This window comes from Convolutriloba macropyga, chromosome 15 (assembly GCF_964194025.1).
Source record: "Convolutriloba macropyga chromosome 15, txConMacr16.3, whole genome shotgun sequence".
In the NCBI taxonomy this organism is placed as follows: Eukaryota; Metazoa; Xenacoelomorpha; order Acoela; family Convolutidae; genus Convolutriloba; species Convolutriloba macropyga.
The window spans coordinates 17,389,083-17,409,021 of NC_134482.1; the positions used below are offsets into that span (position 1 = coordinate 17,389,083).

At 32.3% G+C, this 19,939-nt stretch overlaps 1 protein-coding gene across 2 annotated transcripts; it reads left to right on the top strand.

Moving 5' to 3' along the window:
• Positions 1 to 914: 914 nt before the first annotated feature.
• LOC142354362 (uncharacterized) lies at positions 915 to 18,737 on the top strand. 2 transcript variants are annotated; one of them, XM_075406636.1, is made up of 2 exons: positions 915 to 1,366; positions 18,371 to 18,737. In XM_075406636.1, exons 1-2 carry the CDS (start codon positions 1,018 to 1,020, stop codon positions 18,583 to 18,585), a joined length of 564 nt encoding a protein of 187 aa, XP_075262751.1. In that variant the 5' UTR covers positions 915 to 1,017; the 3' UTR covers positions 18,586 to 18,737. The 2 variants fall into 2 exon arrangements, with proteins under 2 accessions (XP_075262751.1, XP_075262752.1); XM_075406637.1 differs by having other exon boundaries at positions 915 to 1,303.
• The last annotated feature ends 1,202 nt before the right edge of the window (positions 18,738 to 19,939 follow it).

A 19,939-nucleotide genomic window follows, 5' to 3' on the forward strand; every position in this document is an offset into this window, starting at 1 on the left:
TTTCTCCAAATTGTTTTTGCCATTTCTTCTATCGATTTGCTCTTTGTGCGTCACGTCTCGTTTTGAATTTCTCTGTTTTTGTTGGATATGATTTTTCGCCTCTGATCTTGATGAGAAAGTTGATATTTAACCAAGTGAGGGTAGTTGGTTGAAAAGCGTGTTTTAAGGATCCGAAAGTTGACCCGTATTGCCGAGACTGTCACATGCTGCATTTTCTGTATAAAAAGTTTTGTTTCAGTGAAGGTTATAATGTCGTTTTGGACCAAAACGAGTATCTGTTGTTGCAGATTTGGGAATCCATATTCTCTGGTGTCGAGTGATTCCAGTGATTTTCTGAGTTCGATCGGTAATGATCCCTGTGCAAAAAAATGCATCTTTGTCAAATGCGGGTTTTTGCGTGAGCTCCTAGAATATTCGTTGGTGGGTTTTGAGTAGAGTAATTTGCTGATCGTATGTTGGAATTGAAAAAAAAAACAAATTGTGCATCAAGTGATATTGATGGCAACGTGTTTTTTTTTTATGTTTATGGGTTTGCTAGCTTGGTTATCACAGAGCTGTGGTGAACAGTGTCGAATCGAATAAGTGGTTGATGATTTAGTGTAATTGTTTAATGTGAAATATGGATTTGAATTTAGTTTCAAGACCTGCCTTTTGGAGATCATTTTTTTCTATTTTCTCTTGTTCAGTGTCTTTCTATTGAAGTTATGCAATCATTCTTTTGTGGCTATTATTGACAATATTGCAATGGATGTGATTATTTCTCTTATGTAAATATATGTCAAATCTATATCGAATCGAATTGAATTTGCGTTAATGTTAAAATTTATTATAGATTATTCAGTTTTTTTTAAGTGTTCTCGTTCTATTTAGCTTCACGGGGCAAAGTAGAAACATGGAAGTAGCTTTTCAGAATTATTGCTCAACGAATTGAAGCAAACACAATAAACGATATCGCCATTGTTTCATTAGATAGCTCTTCATTCGTCAGTTTTATTTTTCTGACGTCTCAAATCTTAAATGATCGAAATGGCTTCCGAAGATCTGGAAATTTCACTTCATCTGGATATCGATCGTTTGCAGCAAACTTTTATGGAAAAAGATTTTGCTGACGCATTTCTGTTTGATGCGCTAACGTCAGTTTTGTTCGGTCAAATTCGCGTATCTTGTTCGGGGCATGAAAGAGCTGCAATTGACAATGAGAGGTTGCTTGTCAATTTGAAGAGGGTTTGGAAACGTAAGTCGACATCACCCCAAAATGGACCCCCTGGAAGGAAAACGATGCGCTTGATAGAACCGATTGCCCGTAAGGACGTCCAAACTGCCTTGAAAGACCTGAATCTTATGCCGGATATTGGCGCAGATCTGGGCACGTTTCCTTTGTAATTTTAACCCAGCAGCTTTATTTTTGATTAGGCATTAGTTTTTTAGCATTAAGTTAGAGAGTGCGCTTTTTGGAGTTTCAAATCCGGGTTTCGAATATTCAGTCGGTGAGCTTTAAGTGCATATAACCGTTTCTCTAGGCAGGTATGTCTGTAATTTATGCTGCATGTGGAATATGAAGAATATTTCACCAACGGAATTTATGTTCTCTAAGTGTAAAGAATGAGAAATTGATTCTCAATCCTTCTGCGGTAAGTACAATTTTTTATGATTATAAAGCTAGATTGTTTGCTGCCATATTGGGTGGTTAAAATTATCTGGTGAGGAGTTAGTGAATAGCAGATGATGGATTAAGTATAATCCTAATAAAGAACAAGGAACTCGTTAATGTGCGTTCGCACATTATTTTCCGACCCTCGCTCATCTACATTTTTGACGTAACTGTCTTTTGACTTACATTTTTGACACAGAGAATCAAAATAGACGTTTGAGTTTAAAAAAATCGTTATACAACTAATCTAATAATTGAATTAAATAATGCCATGCCTCATTACAACGAGATCTGCGATTGAAAAGACAGAGAAAAACAACAACAGCAACAACAAAAAAAGCAAAAACAAAAATTTCACGGCGAAAACCCAATATCTTAAAAGTACCTAGTAACAACGTCAAATTACAATCAGACAAAACCTTAAATGCACAAATTTTTTTTCCTAACTAAACATCAGATGGGATTTTTCCTTAATGAGACTAGGTATCAAGTTGACAAAATGAAATAATGAGGCGAAATTCAAAAAATCAACATTTTTTAAAACAAATAATATCGAACTTTTAACGAAATAATTACTGATAAATTTACTAAGAAGTCATAATAAAACCATTAGGACATGTCTCTGGTTATACTAAGCCATAGGAACGGATTAAAGATACAGAAAAACTCAAAAAATTACGAACAAATTACAAACATTGCGAAAACACATATTAGTGAAGCCATTCAAATCATTAGCTATTGTCTGAATACTATGTATTTCTGTTTCAATTTCATATATATATATATATATATATATATATATATATATATATATATATATATATATAATATATATATATATATATATATATATATATATATATACTAATTCAGCTAAAATTATACTGATTGAATAAATAAGTTCAATTGGGCCACATGCCACAATCATTGGTGTCTGTTGTTACGCGACTGTGCTAAAGGAAGAGAAAGAAACAAAAATACACCACTCACAACTTTTTATGAAAACGCATATTGTCCAACCAACAAAACATCAGTTACGTCATGATATCAGTCTACATGTTATATTTTAAAATACAAGGAATTGTATGGGACCTCTCAATAATGAGAATAAATTACAAGTTGACGAAAAAAGCAACAAAAACTGAAAAAATTGAAAAATCTTTAAAAGTATTTAAAAGGTATAATATCATAAACTTTATTTCTATTCGCAATAAACTGACGGCTTCGGGTGACCCCTTTCATTCAATCCTCAATTACAATCTTATGGGACCCGTCAGCTTTTTACGGCTACCTAAAGAATTAAAAAAACAAAAACAGCAAATTCAAAAAAAATTGAGAGAAAAGTGTCCAAGCAGTTAAAGAATGAAATTTTCTGTAAAATTTTTATACCTTCAATTAATTTTCTTAACAGCAATGGGATTCTTCTGTTTAACAATTTGACTCCAATAAATCAACTAACATTAACAGATACATTAAAACCCGAAATATTTGAGAAAACCCATAGTATCAACGCCTTTCATTTCAATAGCTTTCAAGGAAAGCTAATGAACACGCAAAGTTATGCCTCGATGAGACAACAAGGATGTTCGTCATTCATAATGCATCAATATGACGTTACAATAATTCATTGATTATGAAACCAACACCAAATTCGGGCAAAATCTATAAATTAAATAGAAAAGTGATAAAAGAAAGTGTCAAAGCCATTGGATCCATAAGTTTTTTTTCTGAAAACTTAACGTATAATCCATTGACCCTCATCTCTGAGCCAATGCAACTATGTATATTAGAATATTGTGTCAAGATTCCAAAAGGAACCGAAATTACGAAAAAAAGTATCCAAAAGTTTTTAAAAAATTATGAAAACCCATTATGAAATTATGAAAATTATAAATTTTGGTTGAATTAGAAATGAAGGGGGTCCAGTTATTAGTAAACCGTGCTACAGTTCACGAAAATGAGTTTAAGACCGGTTAATTTTCAAAAAAATATATTGAAATATTGAAATTTTATTTTTAAAGTCTTAACAGCCCTCAATTTCAATAGCTTCCAACGGAAGTCAATTGGAGCGTATGCCTCGATTTGAGGACAAGGATGTTTGTCTTGCATAGGCAGCCGATATGACACCACAATAAGTCATATGACCGTGGAAATAACGACACATACGGGCAAAAACCAAAAATTCAGTAGAAAAGTATGAGAAAAAAAGTTTCGGAGCCATTTAAACCATGAGCTTTACTCTGAAAAATTTATCCATGATCCACTCCAATGAGAGATAAAAATATCAGGATAATGAGAAAAGATTTCAAGAGGAACCAATAATAAGAAAATATCAAAAAAGTTTTTCAAAATCTTGTGGCATTGATGTCATAACAAATAGTTAGAAGATAAAACCGCTAACCGAATTGATTATGGTTGCAGTAGAAAAGGAAGGGGGTCCATACATCACTGAGAATGACTTAAAGTTCATGAAAATAAGTTAATGATCTGTTAATGTTAAAAAAATTTCTCGAAAAATTATTTTTAAAGTCTTAAGAGCCGTTAGCTGTCGACTGAAAGCTCTAGATAGGTTCACAAAGCTCAATAGGAATTTTATTGCACTTTTAGTCAAGGAGACGATGCCATAGGACTCCAAAATTTTAGTAAAACCGCAAAAAGAAAATCAACATTTGATTTAAAAATGCGAAAACTCAGAGTCGAAGCCAAAAGGAAAACACGAGCGATTCCTTAAACACGATTTTTTTTTCATTGGGCTTCATTTGACTGTAGATCAGGTTTGATATTAACGGAACCCAGATATGAAAAGTGACTAGTCTCTAGGTGACCCAAGAAAAAAAATTGAAAAGTTTTCAAAAAAAGAGCTCTCAAATGGAATTCGAATTTTTTAATAGTAAACTTCCCTATGAGACCAACTATTCTTTTAACGCTTTTCGTTTATTAGGAACTCAACATTAATTTATTTTGTGGCGTGAAATGTAATTTTGAATTAATTTTTAAATAAAAAAGGTCTTAATTTGAAGAAAATTTACACTAAAAGTGAACAAAATCAAGCCAAATATCCCGTATTCACACAAAACTTCAATCCTCGATAACTCTTCGAATAGAACGAAATAAAAAAAATTTAGGCTCGAATTCTACGCTGGACGAGATTTATAATGATGCCACTCACATTTCCCCACGATGAATATATCGGTCGGCCAAAATTGTCTGAACAAAAAAACCATTTGAGTACAAGTGGGGTCGGAGCAATAATTCCTAAAAAAACGTAAGTGAATTATCAGGACTCTTTCACAATCCCATACAATTATGTCAGTTGAATTGTTTTATTTTTGACCTATTTTTGATAGCGCTCGAAAGAGGCTTGAATCAATTATTGTAAACCTGTCTTATGTTTAATTTTTGCTTAACCGTTTTCTTCTAGAACATTCTTTCGATTTCACTTGAGTGGTTTTTGAGTGAATTGATTTGCGTTCATTAGAAGTTAAATCTGTTGCTCAAATAAAAGGGATTGTGAGCGGCGAAGGCACTTAGGCCGTGTAGTGAAGCGGTTAAAGCCCCTGACGTTCATGCGAGAGGTCGAGGTTGCAAATTCCTTAAAAGTTTGCTCCATAAAAGTTTTTCTAGCCTATGCTCACTTCCAATTTGTTTGACTCGCCAGTCGTTCTAGAGCAATTTGCCCTACGTTAGTCGGTTTTTGTTTGGTACTGATATGTACTTTGTGCTCATAGTGTGTCGTGAAATAATGTGAAAAATCAAAATTGTGGTAAGCAATAAACTAAAAGTTTTAAAGCCGCTTTTAGACAGGAAAGCGTTGTTTCTGACAATCATATTTTGGTTTCGGAAAAATTTTGATGGATTGATTCAGATTATTGCTGACGTTAATGCTGATTATAGCTGAGTGGAGATGATATTCGCTTCTACGTCGTCATGCTCAGGTCAGATCAGGTTTTGTTCATTCATCGTCTGACCGAATTGGATTTGGTGTTGTGGTTCAAATTTTTGGAGTGAGGTTTTTGTTCATTTGTTTTGAGAATTTTTTGATAGCACGTGAATGACATCACTCAAAATAACCTTTGCTCTTAATTCGCTTTTTTCATAGATTAATGGTAGGGTTTAAAGTCGAATGAACATATCTAACATCATCGAAATTCATGTAAGTCTCATCCCTTCAAAACGTTGCATTTATTTGTAGGAAACACTATTTTTTCTCTAGGGTTTTTGGTTTTTTTCATTGGTACGTTAAAACTAAAGAACGAAAATTTTTGTCTTAAAGTTAACAGCTATGTTCTGCAAAATTTTAGAATAAAAGAGTTGCTATCTGTAAGCCAAAATTATACTTTGATATATTTTTTATGCACTGTGAATTTCGAATTTTTTAAATTGCTCTGTTACTAAAAAACACGCTGAATTTGTTTTCTATTTATATCATAGTATTGGTCTGTAATGGACGTTAACGTCAAGTGAAACCCCTTACTGAAGTTACTTCCTCTGCCCCTACTAAAGCAGGCTGCGTTAGAATTGAAGACCTTACCTGTTGAGTAGTATTTTTTCTACGTTAATTTTTGTGTCAAACTAAGATGCTCGTTCATGTGCATTCGCACATGATGTTCCAACCCGAGTGCATCTGCATTTTTGACTCAATTGTCAACCTAATGATGAGATAATTAAAAATAGATGTTTGAGTTTTAAGAAATCGTTACAAAACCGAACTACTAATTGAATTGAACGATATCATGCCTCATTACAGCGCTCACAAGATCTGCCAATAGAAAGACTGCGAGAAAAAACAAACAGCAAAATAAGCAAAAGCAATTTCAGCGAAGGTGCTAAAAGAAGAGAAAACGAAACACAAATATTGACCTCTTACAAAACTTTTATGAAAATGCATACTGTGCAACAAACAAATTATCATTTACCACATTATAACAATGGAGAAATAGTTTTTGAATTACAAGGAATTGGATGGAACCTCTCAATGATGAGAATAAATTACAAATTTACGAAAAGAACAAAAACTGAAAAGTAAAAATAAAATCTTTGAGAACGAACAATATCACAAACTTTAATACTATTTGCAATAAACTGAGTGCATTGAGCAACATAATTCATTCAATCCTCCGTTAGAAACTTGTGAGACCAGTCAGTATTTTACGACTACATGAAGAATTTAAAAAATGCAAAAACAGCAAATTCAAAAAAATATGGAGAAAAGTCTCGAAGCCAATAAAAAAAGAAATTTTTGGTATAAATTTCTCTAATCTCATAAAATTTTTTAACAACATTAGAGTTGTTTTTTTTCTTAAAAATACGACTTCAGAAAATCAACAAGTATGGACAAATATAATAAAACTACGAAATTTTTGAGGAAACCCGTTATATCAACGCCGTTAAATTCAGTAGCTTTCAAGGGGAGACAAAAAATACGCACAGTTATAACTCAATTAGAAGGCAAGGATGTTTGTCAATCATAAGTCACCAACAGGACAAAACAATAAGTCTTATGATTATGAAAACAACAACAATTACATGCAAGAAGCAGAAATTCACCAGAAAAGTGCGAGAAGAAAGTGTCAAAGCCATTTAAACCGTAAGCGTTTCTCCGAAAATTTCATCCATGTGCCATTGGACGTCTTCTGTTAGCCAATCAGAACTATCAATATTTTGATAAAGAGATAAGATTTCAAAGGAACCTCAAAATTTTCTGGAAACTCTTGGCACCGAAGTCATAAAACCAATAGATAGCAGTTAAAATCGCTCAAAATTTTCTGGAAACTCCTCAAAATCCTCAAAATTTTCTGGAAACTCTTGGCACCGAAGTCATAAAACCAATAGATAGCAGTTAAAATCGCTTACCAGATTATTTTGATTACAGTAAAAAGAATAGGGTCCTGTCATTTCTGAGACTGACTTACAACTCATAAAAATAAGGTTATTAATACTTAGTTTCCAAAAAAGTTTTTTAAAGTCTTAGCAGCCACTAAATTCAATAGCTCTCAATGGAAGTCATTAAATACGGTAACTTATGCCTAGATAAGGAGATATATTTTTTGTCATTTTACAGTTATCAATAAGACTTATGATTACGAAAACAACAACAAAACCAGGCGAAAACCAAAAAATTTTAGTAGAAAAGTGCAATAAAGTGTCGAAGCCATTTAAACCATAATTTTTCGCTGATTATTTTATCTATGATCCGTTGAACGCCTTTTCTAAATTTCTAAGCTACTGTGAACTATCAATATTAGGATAATGTGATAAAATTTCAAAAAGAACAAAAGTTTTTAAAAAATCCATAAAAAAAAAATTACGTAAACTCGCGGCATCGAAGTCATGAAACCAGTAGTTAGATGATCAAACTGCTAGCCAGATTATTTTAGTTGCAGTAGAAGAAGAGGAGGTAATGTAAGTTTTGAGACTTACTGACAGTTCACGAAAATATGTTTAAGATTGGTTAATATCCAAAAAAATTATTTTCAAAGTATTAACAGCCATTAACTTCGCGATCTTTCAACGAAAGTAAAAAAATACACTACGTTATGCCTTGATTGGAAGAAAAGGATGTTTTTCATTAAAATGTCATCAATAAGACATCACAATAGGTCCTATGATTATGAAAACAGCAACAATTGCATGCAAAAACCAAAAAATGCAGTAGAAATGTGGGAGAAGAAAGTGTCGAAGCCATTTAAACCATAAGCGTTTCTCTGAAAACTTTTTATACCTCCCATTAGACGTCTTCTGCTAGCCAATCAGAACTATTGATATTTGGATAAAGAGATAAGATTTCAAAGGAACCAAAATTACAAAAAATCTTTAAAACAATTATGAAAACTCGTGGCATGGAAGTCATAAACCCAATAGTTAGAAGATAAAACCGCTTAATAGATTAGTTTTGGTTGCAGTAAACAGAAAGAGCTCATATTTTCTGAGAGTAACTTAATGTTCATCAAAATAAATTTAATATCGTTTAATGTTGAAAAAAAATTCGAAGATTAGTCTTGACAGCCATTAGCTGTCCACTCAAAGCACTAAATAAATTTACCTTTTGCACATGGGAAAGCTGATTGCACTTTTCATTAGCGAGTTTGCGCCATAGGCCTCACAAAATTTAAAATATCATAAAGAAAATGAAAATTCTTTGAAAATCTCTAAAGTTCATGAGAAGAAGACAAAAAAACATGATCGATTCATTGAAAACGATTTTTTTTGAGTGTCATTAGATTGCAAACTAGGTTTGTCATGAACGGAACCTCTATATGAAAATAACTAGTCTCTAAGTCACTAAGAAACAATAATAAATTAAAAAAAGTTTTCTAAAAAAACAGCTCTCAAAATGAATTCGAGTTTTTCATAGTGAGTTTCAACACGAGACCAGAACTAACGTTTTTATCGAGCTATTGGTAATACAAAGTTCTTTCATTTTGTAGCGTGAAATGTAATTTTGAAGTAATATTATTATAGAAAAGCCTTAATTTGAACAAAAATTACGATAAAATTGAACAAAATCATGTAATTATCACTTGTTCACACAAAATTATAAACCTCGATAATTCCTCGAAAAATACGAAATTCAAAAAAATCTTTTTAATTTTGAATTCTAAGTTGGACGGGCTTTTTAATGATACCAATCACATTTCTCTACGATGAATATATCGATCGGCCATAATTGACTGAACAAAAAAAACCATTTGAGTATATAGTTCCTCCCCCCACAAGTGGGTTTGGAACAATTAGATCAATATAATAAAATTTCCCCTCTAACATTTTTAGCTTTTAGTGACACTATCCCCCCTTAAAATATTTAATCTTTTTCTTTGATTTAAGAAATTGGATTCAGTTATTGGACAATTTAAAGCTGGGTAAAAAATGTTGCTGTTCTCGGACTGTATTGGCGTTTTTGTACCTGAGGTAAATATTTAGACCATAGTTGATCCAGAATTACTTTGTGAGAAAATTTTCAAAGTTTTAAAATTTTTATCAAAAGTTTAATCGCCTCAAATTTCCCGGAGCCGCGTCTAAAATGATCAAATCACTTAAATGGGGTCAAGTGTTTCCAAGGTTTGTTAGACAGTCATGTTAAGTTGTTGGACTTATAATAATAAATTGTTTCCATCAGTCATTAAGTAGCTTCACAATTACCTGTACAAATACAATCACATATTTGACTGTGGGAGAGCACTATTGGGCCGATGGCCCGCTCTCAAGTGTCTCATTCAGTTTATCTGGATGAAAGTGATTCAAAATGAAAAAAGGAGGAAGCATTGTTTTTCAAGGTACCACTAAACCCAGCAGTAAAAACACTATTCTGGTTTTGGAACGCTTGTGAGTGGTGATATTAAAACTCATACAACAGTCTGACTATGCCCTCATTACCCAAAATATAATTATCTAGAAATTGATGACAGAAATTTTTTGTTTCAGTATTAGACATGTTTTCAATCTTTTTGATTATTTCATCATCGTAACCTAGAAGCATTCTTAAGAACCGCCTTATCCTAACAATTATTGAAAAACTGTGAAATAGATTTTTACCTAGAGTTATTTTGTTTTTAATCAACCGTTTGCTTTTTTTAAGGCGGTTTAGCATTGAGAAACCCTTTGAAATTGGTGAAATATTACATTGTCCCCTTATGTTTTTTAGTGTTTGCTTAAGTACCTCATAGGCATGTAACTCTGATGCTAAATAGATCCTATGTTTTACTCTTTCTTCGTGAGTGCTTTGAAACTTTTTTCGATGAAAAATTAGCCGCAAGATACGTTTGACAACTTTGTCTATTTCCCTAATTTTTGTGATTGTTGTTGACCCGTATATCAAGACTTGGTATTGTACTATTGTTTGTGTGTATGTTCTAAATGCTTTTATCATCTGTGATTCTCTCAAAACTTTTCTCAGTTTATAAAAGATAGAACAATTCGACAAAAGTTTTGTGACCACATGCTTTTAGTGCTTTGAGAAACGAAGTTCATTATCTATCGTGATGCCCAGGTATTTGAAACTTTGTTTTTCTTCATTTTTATTGTTTTTTTATGAATCTTCTTGACGCAACATTTTTTTGATTTTTCTTTACAAAAAGCATGCTTTTTGTTTTTTCCTTGTTCAGCGTTAGTTTATTTTTTATGAGCCAATCATTGACGTTATCTAGTGCTTTGTCGTAATCATCGTCAATTTTCGATGCAGAACTTCTGCTCTTCACAATAGTGTCATCGGCGTATAAAATAACATTTGATTTTTTCTGGGACAAACTCAAGTCATTCGTGTAGATAATAAACAAAAGAGGGCCGAGAATTGAACCCTGTGGCACGCTTAGTTTGGACTTCTTTTCTCCAATTAAGGTATATTGCATTCGATTGGACAAATATGATTTTAAAATGTTGTATATTGGACCACGTCGACCATATATATAACATTTTTGCAGTAGAATGTTGTGATCGACAGTATCAAAATTTTTCTTTATGTCTAGGAAGGTGCATTTGGTGTTTTCGCTGTTGTTGTGGAGATTTGATCTTATTTCCTCTATTAAGGTTGCAATGGCATCAACTGTGCTCTTCGCGTGCCTGAAGCCAAATTGTGAATCTGAGAGAATTTCAAAAACGTTTAGGTAGTTTTGAATTCGATCAAATATAATCCGCTCAAAGACCTTTTCCCTATAATTGGTAGCAACGAAATGGGCCTGAAATTTGATGGGTCATCTTTATTTCCATTTTTGAAGAACGGTATAACTCTTGCAATTTTCAAACTCTCTGGGTATTGTCCAAGTTCTATGCATCTGTTAAACATTAGTTGTCAAGGAGCTGTCAGAAGATTTTTTAATGAAATAGTTCAAATTATAGCAATCAAGGCTAAATTTGTTTTTACAGTTGTTGATAGCGTACTTTACGTCATTTTCAGATATCGATTTTTGGAAACATACTTTGACTCTCGTTTTCTATTGTAAGGGCACTTCTTGTTAAAAATTCCGCATTTAATTTTTTCCCAATTTTTGAGAAGAACTCGTTAAATTTTTCTATTTTATTTTGTGAGCAAAAACTTTCAGAGGACTCTGAGTTTGCCGGTTAAAGAACTATAAAGCTGAAAAAAAGTTTTTCTGTTTTTACCGAATCGGTTTTACGTAGGTTTTGATAAAAAGTTTGTTTTTTAGATTTGATGAGTGATTTAAGGTTTTTACAAGCTTTTCACGGATTTCTGAAAAGAATCGAAAGAGTGATACAGGGAAGCAAAATCTAATACTGTTGCATTCTGACTTCGACTCACTTATTTTGGATACCTGCGATTTTTAAATGTGCGACAAAAATGTGATCAAAATTGAGATTTGACAAATGTTCCTGTGAAATTCAAATAAGAAATTAAGTCCTTTTTGTCGGAAATCAACGGAAATTCAGGGCAACAAATTCTTAGCAAGCTCAAATTTCAGAAATAAGGGTTGTAACGGCTGCAAAACGTTCAATCGCTCTTCATTCCACTTTAACACAATTATTTGAAGTATTTGAAGATCAAGGACTGTCTGATGCTCACTCAGTATTGGTGTTTTAATAACATCCACTCTCAATGGTGGAATGAATAAAAGAAATTGTTATCATCTGCTGGGATGTTGAATGTGTTGTATCTGTAAACATTTGATCAGATTTCTTTTTTTTGGTAGTAATATGTACTTAAGTACTGTTAGCGTGTCATCAAATAATGTGAAAAGTTAAAATTGTGGTAAGAAATTTAAAAACGTTTCAACATCGCCTGTAGACAAAAAATGAGTTTCTGAATCTATTGTTTTTGAAAGTGAGTTGCCGTTTCTTCTTGCGGTTTTTAAGTTCATGTATTTACTGCAATATTGAATTCTTTCTCGGTTAATGTGAGGTATGCTTGACTGAGATTTTTTTAAAACTTCTTAATGCTCTGATACTGACGATGTTTCATTTGTTTACGCCATCCAAAAATTTCCTTTCAGCAGCCCAATTGAGCCTTCCTAAGTATAAGTTGGTTGGTTGCTATCAACCCAACCCCTTATCGTTTACGAGCAATTCATTCAATTTTAGTCGATCATTGAACACACACTTTGTAAGTATTGACAAATTTCTGATAATGTTGTATTGAGTTTCAAGGTAGACAAGGATGCTTGTTAATGTTCGCACATGATGTTCCGACCCGAGCTCATCTACATTTTTGACTTAATTGTCAACCAAATGAAGAGATAATCAAAAATAGATGTTTGAGTTTAAACAAATCCTCACAAAACCAAACTAATAACTGAATTACATAATGCTACGCCTCATTACAGCACTCACAAAGCGCCATCAAAAAGACAAAGAGTAAAAAATAAAATAAACAAAAACAAAAATTTCACCGCAAAAACTCAATATCTAAATTTAAAAGCAGCTAGTGACAACGTCAAAATTCAATCGGATAAAACCTTTACTACACAAAATTACATTTTTCATAACTTTACAGCTGATGGGAATTCTCATTAATGAGAATAGGTAACAAGTCCGCACAAAGAAGAAATAATGAGGCGAAACTCAAAAATTATTTTTTTTTTAAAACATAAAATTTCATAAAAATCATCTGCTCTTAAGGAAAAAAAATTAATAAATTTACAAAAAAAATAAATACGAAAACAATAGGACCTGTCTTCGGTAAGACTAAGCTATAGAAACGGATTAGAGATGAAGAAAAAATATTTTAAAAAATCAAAGAATTTGCGAAAACACAAGTTAAGGAAGCCATTAAAATCATTAGCTATTATCTGAGTATTATGTATTTTTATTTCAATTGTAAAATATACAAATTCAGCTAAATTAGACTGAATAAAATAAGTTCACTTGGGCTACATTTGAAAATCATTGGGATATATTATTACGCGAATAAGCTAAAAGAAGTGAAAAAGAAACAAATACTGATTGGTCACAAAATTTTTATGAAATTGCATATTGTCCAACAAACAAAATATCAGTTACGCCATAATGTCAATAGACACGTTAATTTTTGAATTACCAGGAATTGAATGGGGCCTCTCAATGGTGAGAATAATTTACGAGTTGACAAAAAGAACAACAAAAAGTTTTAAAATCTTTGAAAAAACAGTATAATAAACATTAATATTCGCTAAAAAGTGACTGCATTGAGTAAAATGATTCATTCAATCCTCAATTAGAAGTTTATGAGACCTGTCAGCATTTTACGGGTAAATGATGAATAAAAATATCAGGCAAAAGCAGCAAATTCGAAAACAGCAAGGCAAGAAAAGCGTCAAAGCCATTAAAAAATGAACTTTTCAAAGAACACTTCTTTATTGTCAATTGATTTTTTTACAGCAATCGGATTCTTCTTTTTATAACAAAATGACTTCACAAAATCAACAAATGTGAACAATCTAATTGGAACAACGAAATTTGCAAGAAAACCCGTCGTATAAACGCCATTTAATTCAATAGCTTTCAACGGAAGTCGAAAATGCTAAGTCATGCCTCGATAGGAAGGCAAGGGTGTTTGTAATCCGTAAGTTTTCAATGAGACATCCCAATAAGACTCATGACTATAAAAACATTAACAAATACAGGCAAAAACCAAAAATTCAGCAGAGAAATGAGAGAAGCAAGTTTCGAAGCCGTTTAATCCATCAGATTTTCTCTGAAAACTGTATCTATGATTCATTGAACGCCTTATCTCAGGCTATGGAAATTTTAAATTTTAGGATAATGTGATTTCAAAATAAACCAAAGTTTAAAAAAAAATATCCAAAAATTAAAATATATATATGAAATCTCGTGACACCGAAGTCATAAAACCAAGTTTGAGGATAAAACCGCTAACCAGATTGATTTTAGTTGGTTGCAGTAGAATAGAACAGGTTCCCGTCAGTATTGAGACAGACTTACAGTTCACGAGAAAAGGCTTAAGATTGGTTAATGTTCAAAAAAATTTTGAAAATCTTTTTTTAGTCTTAGCAGCCATTAAAGTCAATGGTTTTCAACGGAAGTCAATTAAACGCTAGATTATATCTTGATGCAAAGATAATTTCGTTTATCAATCATGAGTCAACAATAAGACGTTACAAAGTCTTATGACTATGGAAACAACCACAAAAACAGGCAAAAACAAAAAATTCAGTAGAAGAGTGCAAGAAAGTGGGGAAGCCATTTAAACCATAAGTTTTTCTCTGAAAACTTAATCTAAGATCCATTGAGCGTCATCTCTAAGCCAAAGGGAAATATCAACATTAGGATAATGTGATAAGATTTCAAAAAGAACCAAATTTACGGGGAAAAACCCATTATAAAAATTATGAAAACTCGTATCGAAGCTATAAAACCCATAGTTAGAAGTTGAAACCTCTAATCAGAAAGTTTTTGAGTTGCTGTTGAATGGAGCTGTTTCCCTCCATTATTGTATCGACTTACAGTTCATGAAAATAAAATTAAGATTGGTTAATGTACAAAAAAATTTTCGAAAAATTATTCTTAAATTCTTAAGAAATTAAAATCAATAGCTTTCAACGGAAGTGAATAAAATCAATAGGTTACCTCTCGATGGGAAAACAAGGATGTTGGTCATTTATACGTCATCGATAAGACATCACTATAAGTCTTAAGACTACGAAAACAACAACAAATACAGGCAAAAACACAAAACCAATAACTCTGTAGAAAAGTGCAAGAAAGTGTTGCAGCCATTTTAACCATGAGTTTTTCTGTTAAAACTTTATCTGGGATCCACTGATCGTCTACTCTAAGCCAAAGGCAACTATCAATATTAGAGTAATGTTAATAAGAGTTCAAAGGAAACCAAAGTCACGAAAAAAAATCCAAAAATTTAAAATATATGAAAATTCTTGGCATCGAAGTCATAGAGCAAATAGATAGCAGATAAAACCGCTAACCAGAATGACTTTGGTAGCAGTATAATTGCCGGGGTTTCCTTTCATTACTTCGTTTGGCCTAAAGTACACAAAAATGAGTTTAAGATCGGTTATTGTTCAAAAAAATTTTTGTTTGATTTAACAGCCGTTAGGTGTCCACTCAAAGTATTAGTTATATTCACCTAATGCTCATCAGGAAGCTTATTGCTCTTTTAATCAGCTAGTATGTGCTATAGGACTCCAAAAAACCAGTAAAATCTCCTATTGAAATTCAAAACTTTATTAAAAATTACGAAAATTGAATTCGAAGCCAAGAAAAGATGAGCGATTCCTTGAAAACGAATTTTTTGTTCATTGGGCGTCACTTGACTGTAAATGAGTTTTGTAATTAATGAAACGTTGATATGAAAAGTGACTATTCTCTAAGTGACTAAACAAAAAATTAAAATATGAAAAGTTTTCTATAAAACAGCCCTCAAATTGAATTAGAATTTTTTTATTGGTAAACTTCGCTATGAGACCAGAACTAGTCTGTTTATCGCCTTCCGACTATTCACAAAACAAAATTGTTTCATTTTGAAGCGTGAAACGTAATTTTCAATTAATGTTTTTCTAGCAAAAATCTTAATTTGAACAAAAATTACGCTAAAAGTAATTAAAATCATGCCAGATATGCCGTATTCACACAAAATTTTAAGCCTCGATAACTCCTCAAAAAATACGAAATTCAAGAAAATCTTTTTAAATTCGAATTCTTCGCTGGACGAGCTTTTTAATGATACCACTCACATTTCTCTACGATGAATATATCGATCGGCCAAAATTGTCTGAACAAAAAAATCCCATTTGAGTATATAGTTCCTCCCCCCACAAGTGGGGTCGGAACAAAAATTGGTCGTAGCATTGTTGATATGATGTTAAATGATATGCTTTTTTTGTAAGTTCAGAATTCCTTTAATAAATTGTTACATAGGGCAAGACTGTGGCAAGCCTTTGTGGAGCTTAAAATTGGAGACCGTTAAATTTAGTGTGGGGCGCTGAAAATGTGTACAAAATGGTCTTATGATTTGCGGACTTGCATCAGAAGTTTTGATGATGATACCTATGTTTTTCTGAAAAAGCCTAAATGCAGAAAAGAGTTCTTGGTTAAAGCTAAGCTTTAAGTTGAAATGCATTACGAGCCCGCGTCCCTATTAAATAGCGAAAAATTTGGTCCATTTTTACCTTAATTCCACAAAAACGTATCTGGATACAAGTATAAAGGGCCATTCAGTGTGCGCTTCTGAATGTCTGTCTCAAAATTCCACAAAACAGGGCACTAATAATTAAAATTTGTTCGGGGGTACTGGCTCATTATGTAATATTTGCAAGAGATAACTGCTATTCTGTATATAATAAAAAAGTTTTGAGGTGAAGTGTTTTTATTTGTTTCGATTAATTGAGTCGGTTGACTCTCAATTTTTCGTTCTTGGATTGTTTCTCGAAAACCCTTGAGTTGAGGACGTTTTATTCTGGTAACTATGAAAGATATGCCAAGTTTTAAGTCACCGTAAAATTAAATCGCCTTCAAAAATAAGATCAAATCGAAAAGAGGACAAATTTTTTACCCGTAAAGCTTAACCAATTTAAAAAATGTTGTACGTAGTTGTGATTACTTGCGTTTAAACTTTTTGTGGATTTCAAACGCCTCAAAATTGACCAGATGGTTTAATATTTATGTGTTTTCCAATAAATTGATTGTACTGAAATAATTCTTTAAATGTACATTTAAGGAGATTTGAGGTAGTCATTTTGGTGGTTTGCATTAAAGTTTTATGGAGAGATCTATGGAATCTTTTGAAATGCTTCAAGATCGTAAATTCTTAAGTTTATTCAACGATGTTGGATTGTTTGTTTATTGAAACGAATTTTTCAATTGTCTAAGCGTGTGCAATGTGCGTATTACGCTAAGATTTCACGACTTTTCATAGATATGTTTGGTATTTTTTGAAATGCCTAATTACCATAGCAATATTGATATGCTGTTTAATTAAAATACCGTTTTCCACAATTTATTTGCAATTTTCAGAATTTGGTAAGATCAGAATTACTTCGATACTTTTTTGACAGAGCGGGAATGTGGCAAATCTTTGTGGAACATAAAATTGGAGCGGTGAAAATGTGCAAGAAGTTGTCTCCCGTTTTGTGCAATTTAATCAGAATGTTTTAATGATGATATTTAAGTTTTCTGAAAACGCGTTAATGCAGAAATGAATTCTCGTTAAATGCTGAGCTGTAAGTAGATCTGGATTTTGAACCAGAACTTTTACCAAATAGAGTGAACCATTTGGTCAATTTTACCTCTTTAAATGTGTAAAACGTATCCTAATACATGTAAAGAGGACATACACTGTGGGATATGGCGATAATGGAACGACATATTAGTTGGTGATTATACAATGTCTTATTCCTTGTGACCAAATTTATGTGAGGAGAGTTTAATTCGTCATTTTGGTTGCTCGAGTTATAGGTGTTTTTTTTTAATTTTGGGTTGCAGTTTTTCAATACAGATGTATTTAATCTTTTGAAAAGTTTCAAGATCGTGAATTCTGTAATTGGTTCAACGATGTCAAGGATTGTTTGTTTAATGAAAGTTTTTTGTCGGTTATTGTGGGAATATGATTAAACAACTAGGAAACGAAGTTTTCAATCGTCTTAGCGTGTGCAATATGAGTATTACGCTGGGATGTTACCAATTTTTATAAACTGTTTTGTTTCTTTTAAAATGATTCATTACCATTCTTTGCAATTTTCAGGAACGTTGAATTGTGTATGTACAAAAAGTGATATATTAATTTAACACAAGGAAACGATTCCTTAAATAATTCTTTAGCATGCGCAATGTGTTCGTATATCGCAACCCAAAAACACAGCCTGAAAACTCACTACAAATTGAAGCACTTGGGAGGAGGTGACCTCGTTATGACCTGTCAAATTTGCAAGGTCAAACTCAAGACTAAAGGTTACATGAAGAAACATTACATGACAGTGCATAAATTAGATGATAATGTAGCTCAGAATATGGTTAACTCACAAACAGATAAATAGTTGGAGTAGTTAATTTTTCAGTAATTAATTTGTGTAATAATTCGGGTGTTCAGTTTTGTGTTTTAGGATTTAATTAGGGTCTATTCTGTTGCCCATGCACATCTTTAGTGAGCAAATTTTTAAATAACTTATACCCTGTTTTGATGTCCTATTTTATGTAGAAGGTGCTGTTTAACATATGGTGCTGCATAACATAAAACTGTTATAGGGGGATGAGGAGGAGGGGCGGGGGGTCATAATTAGCTTGGGCTTAAAATAGATCTATTGTTTTGAGACCTGTTCCCCTTATATTTGTCGTTGCTGATCGAGATAAAGCCGAAATCAGTTTATTAAATCGAGATCGGCAATCAGGGTTTGCGGAGTCTTTTTTGACAACAAAAAGACCCTGAGCATTTAGTGATGAGCGGCTACATTAAAGCCTTGCCCTGATAGGGGAATTTGTTCAGAAAATTGCTTGTTCATTTGATCTTTGCAGAATTATTTGAGAAACATGGACTACCTCTTGAAGCGTATAACTACTAAAGCTGTTGTCTAAATTAATGAAAATTCGATTCCAAGATTTACGGAAATATTTTTAGTAATTTACAATACATAGAGGGCATATTGATTTTCGATAATTTGAACTGTCTGTTAATTTTGTCCCACAGTGTGCATGATTTGTAGTTTAATTGTTGATGTTGTTTTAGTTTTTTGTTAGACTACGACAGTAATAGAACTCCGCAATAGTGTTTTTTTCTGAGCAAAAAGTGTTCATATATGAGAACTATCCAGAAGTGTGCGAGATTGCTGGTACAATATCATTTTATAAGAAAAGTAAATATATTTCACCCTGCTGGTTTATTTTTGATCTTGCTTAGTTTTGTTTTTACAAACTCTTTTTTAGCAAAATCTTCAATTGTAGGATAAAGTTAAGCAAAATTCTGAAATTTACGACTGTTCTGTTACAAGAGGAAAAGACAGTACTCGATAAAATCTTTGAGTCGCTTGTTCGTTTGCAAAAATGCCAGAAAAAGTTTAAATCATTTTGAAATTTGAGTGTAACGAAAATTCAAAAGGCATCCGAAACATCCAGTAAGTGACCAGTAAGAGAGAAACGAGATGTATCTCATCTGGGCTCGATAACAGTAAAATTATTGGGACTAAAACGGAGATTTGAAGTTGGAAAAAAATAAGGTTGTACTTTAGTGCTGAAGTGATCCTCGAACGTTACTTTGTCAGACACACAAAAAATTAAATTAAAGATCATTCAATTTTTTATTGAAACCTTCAAAACAATGTTTTGAATTTCATTTTGAAGATTTTTTTGAATTTCATTTTTTTTAGTTTCATTTTTCCGAGGAGTTTTCGAGGTTTA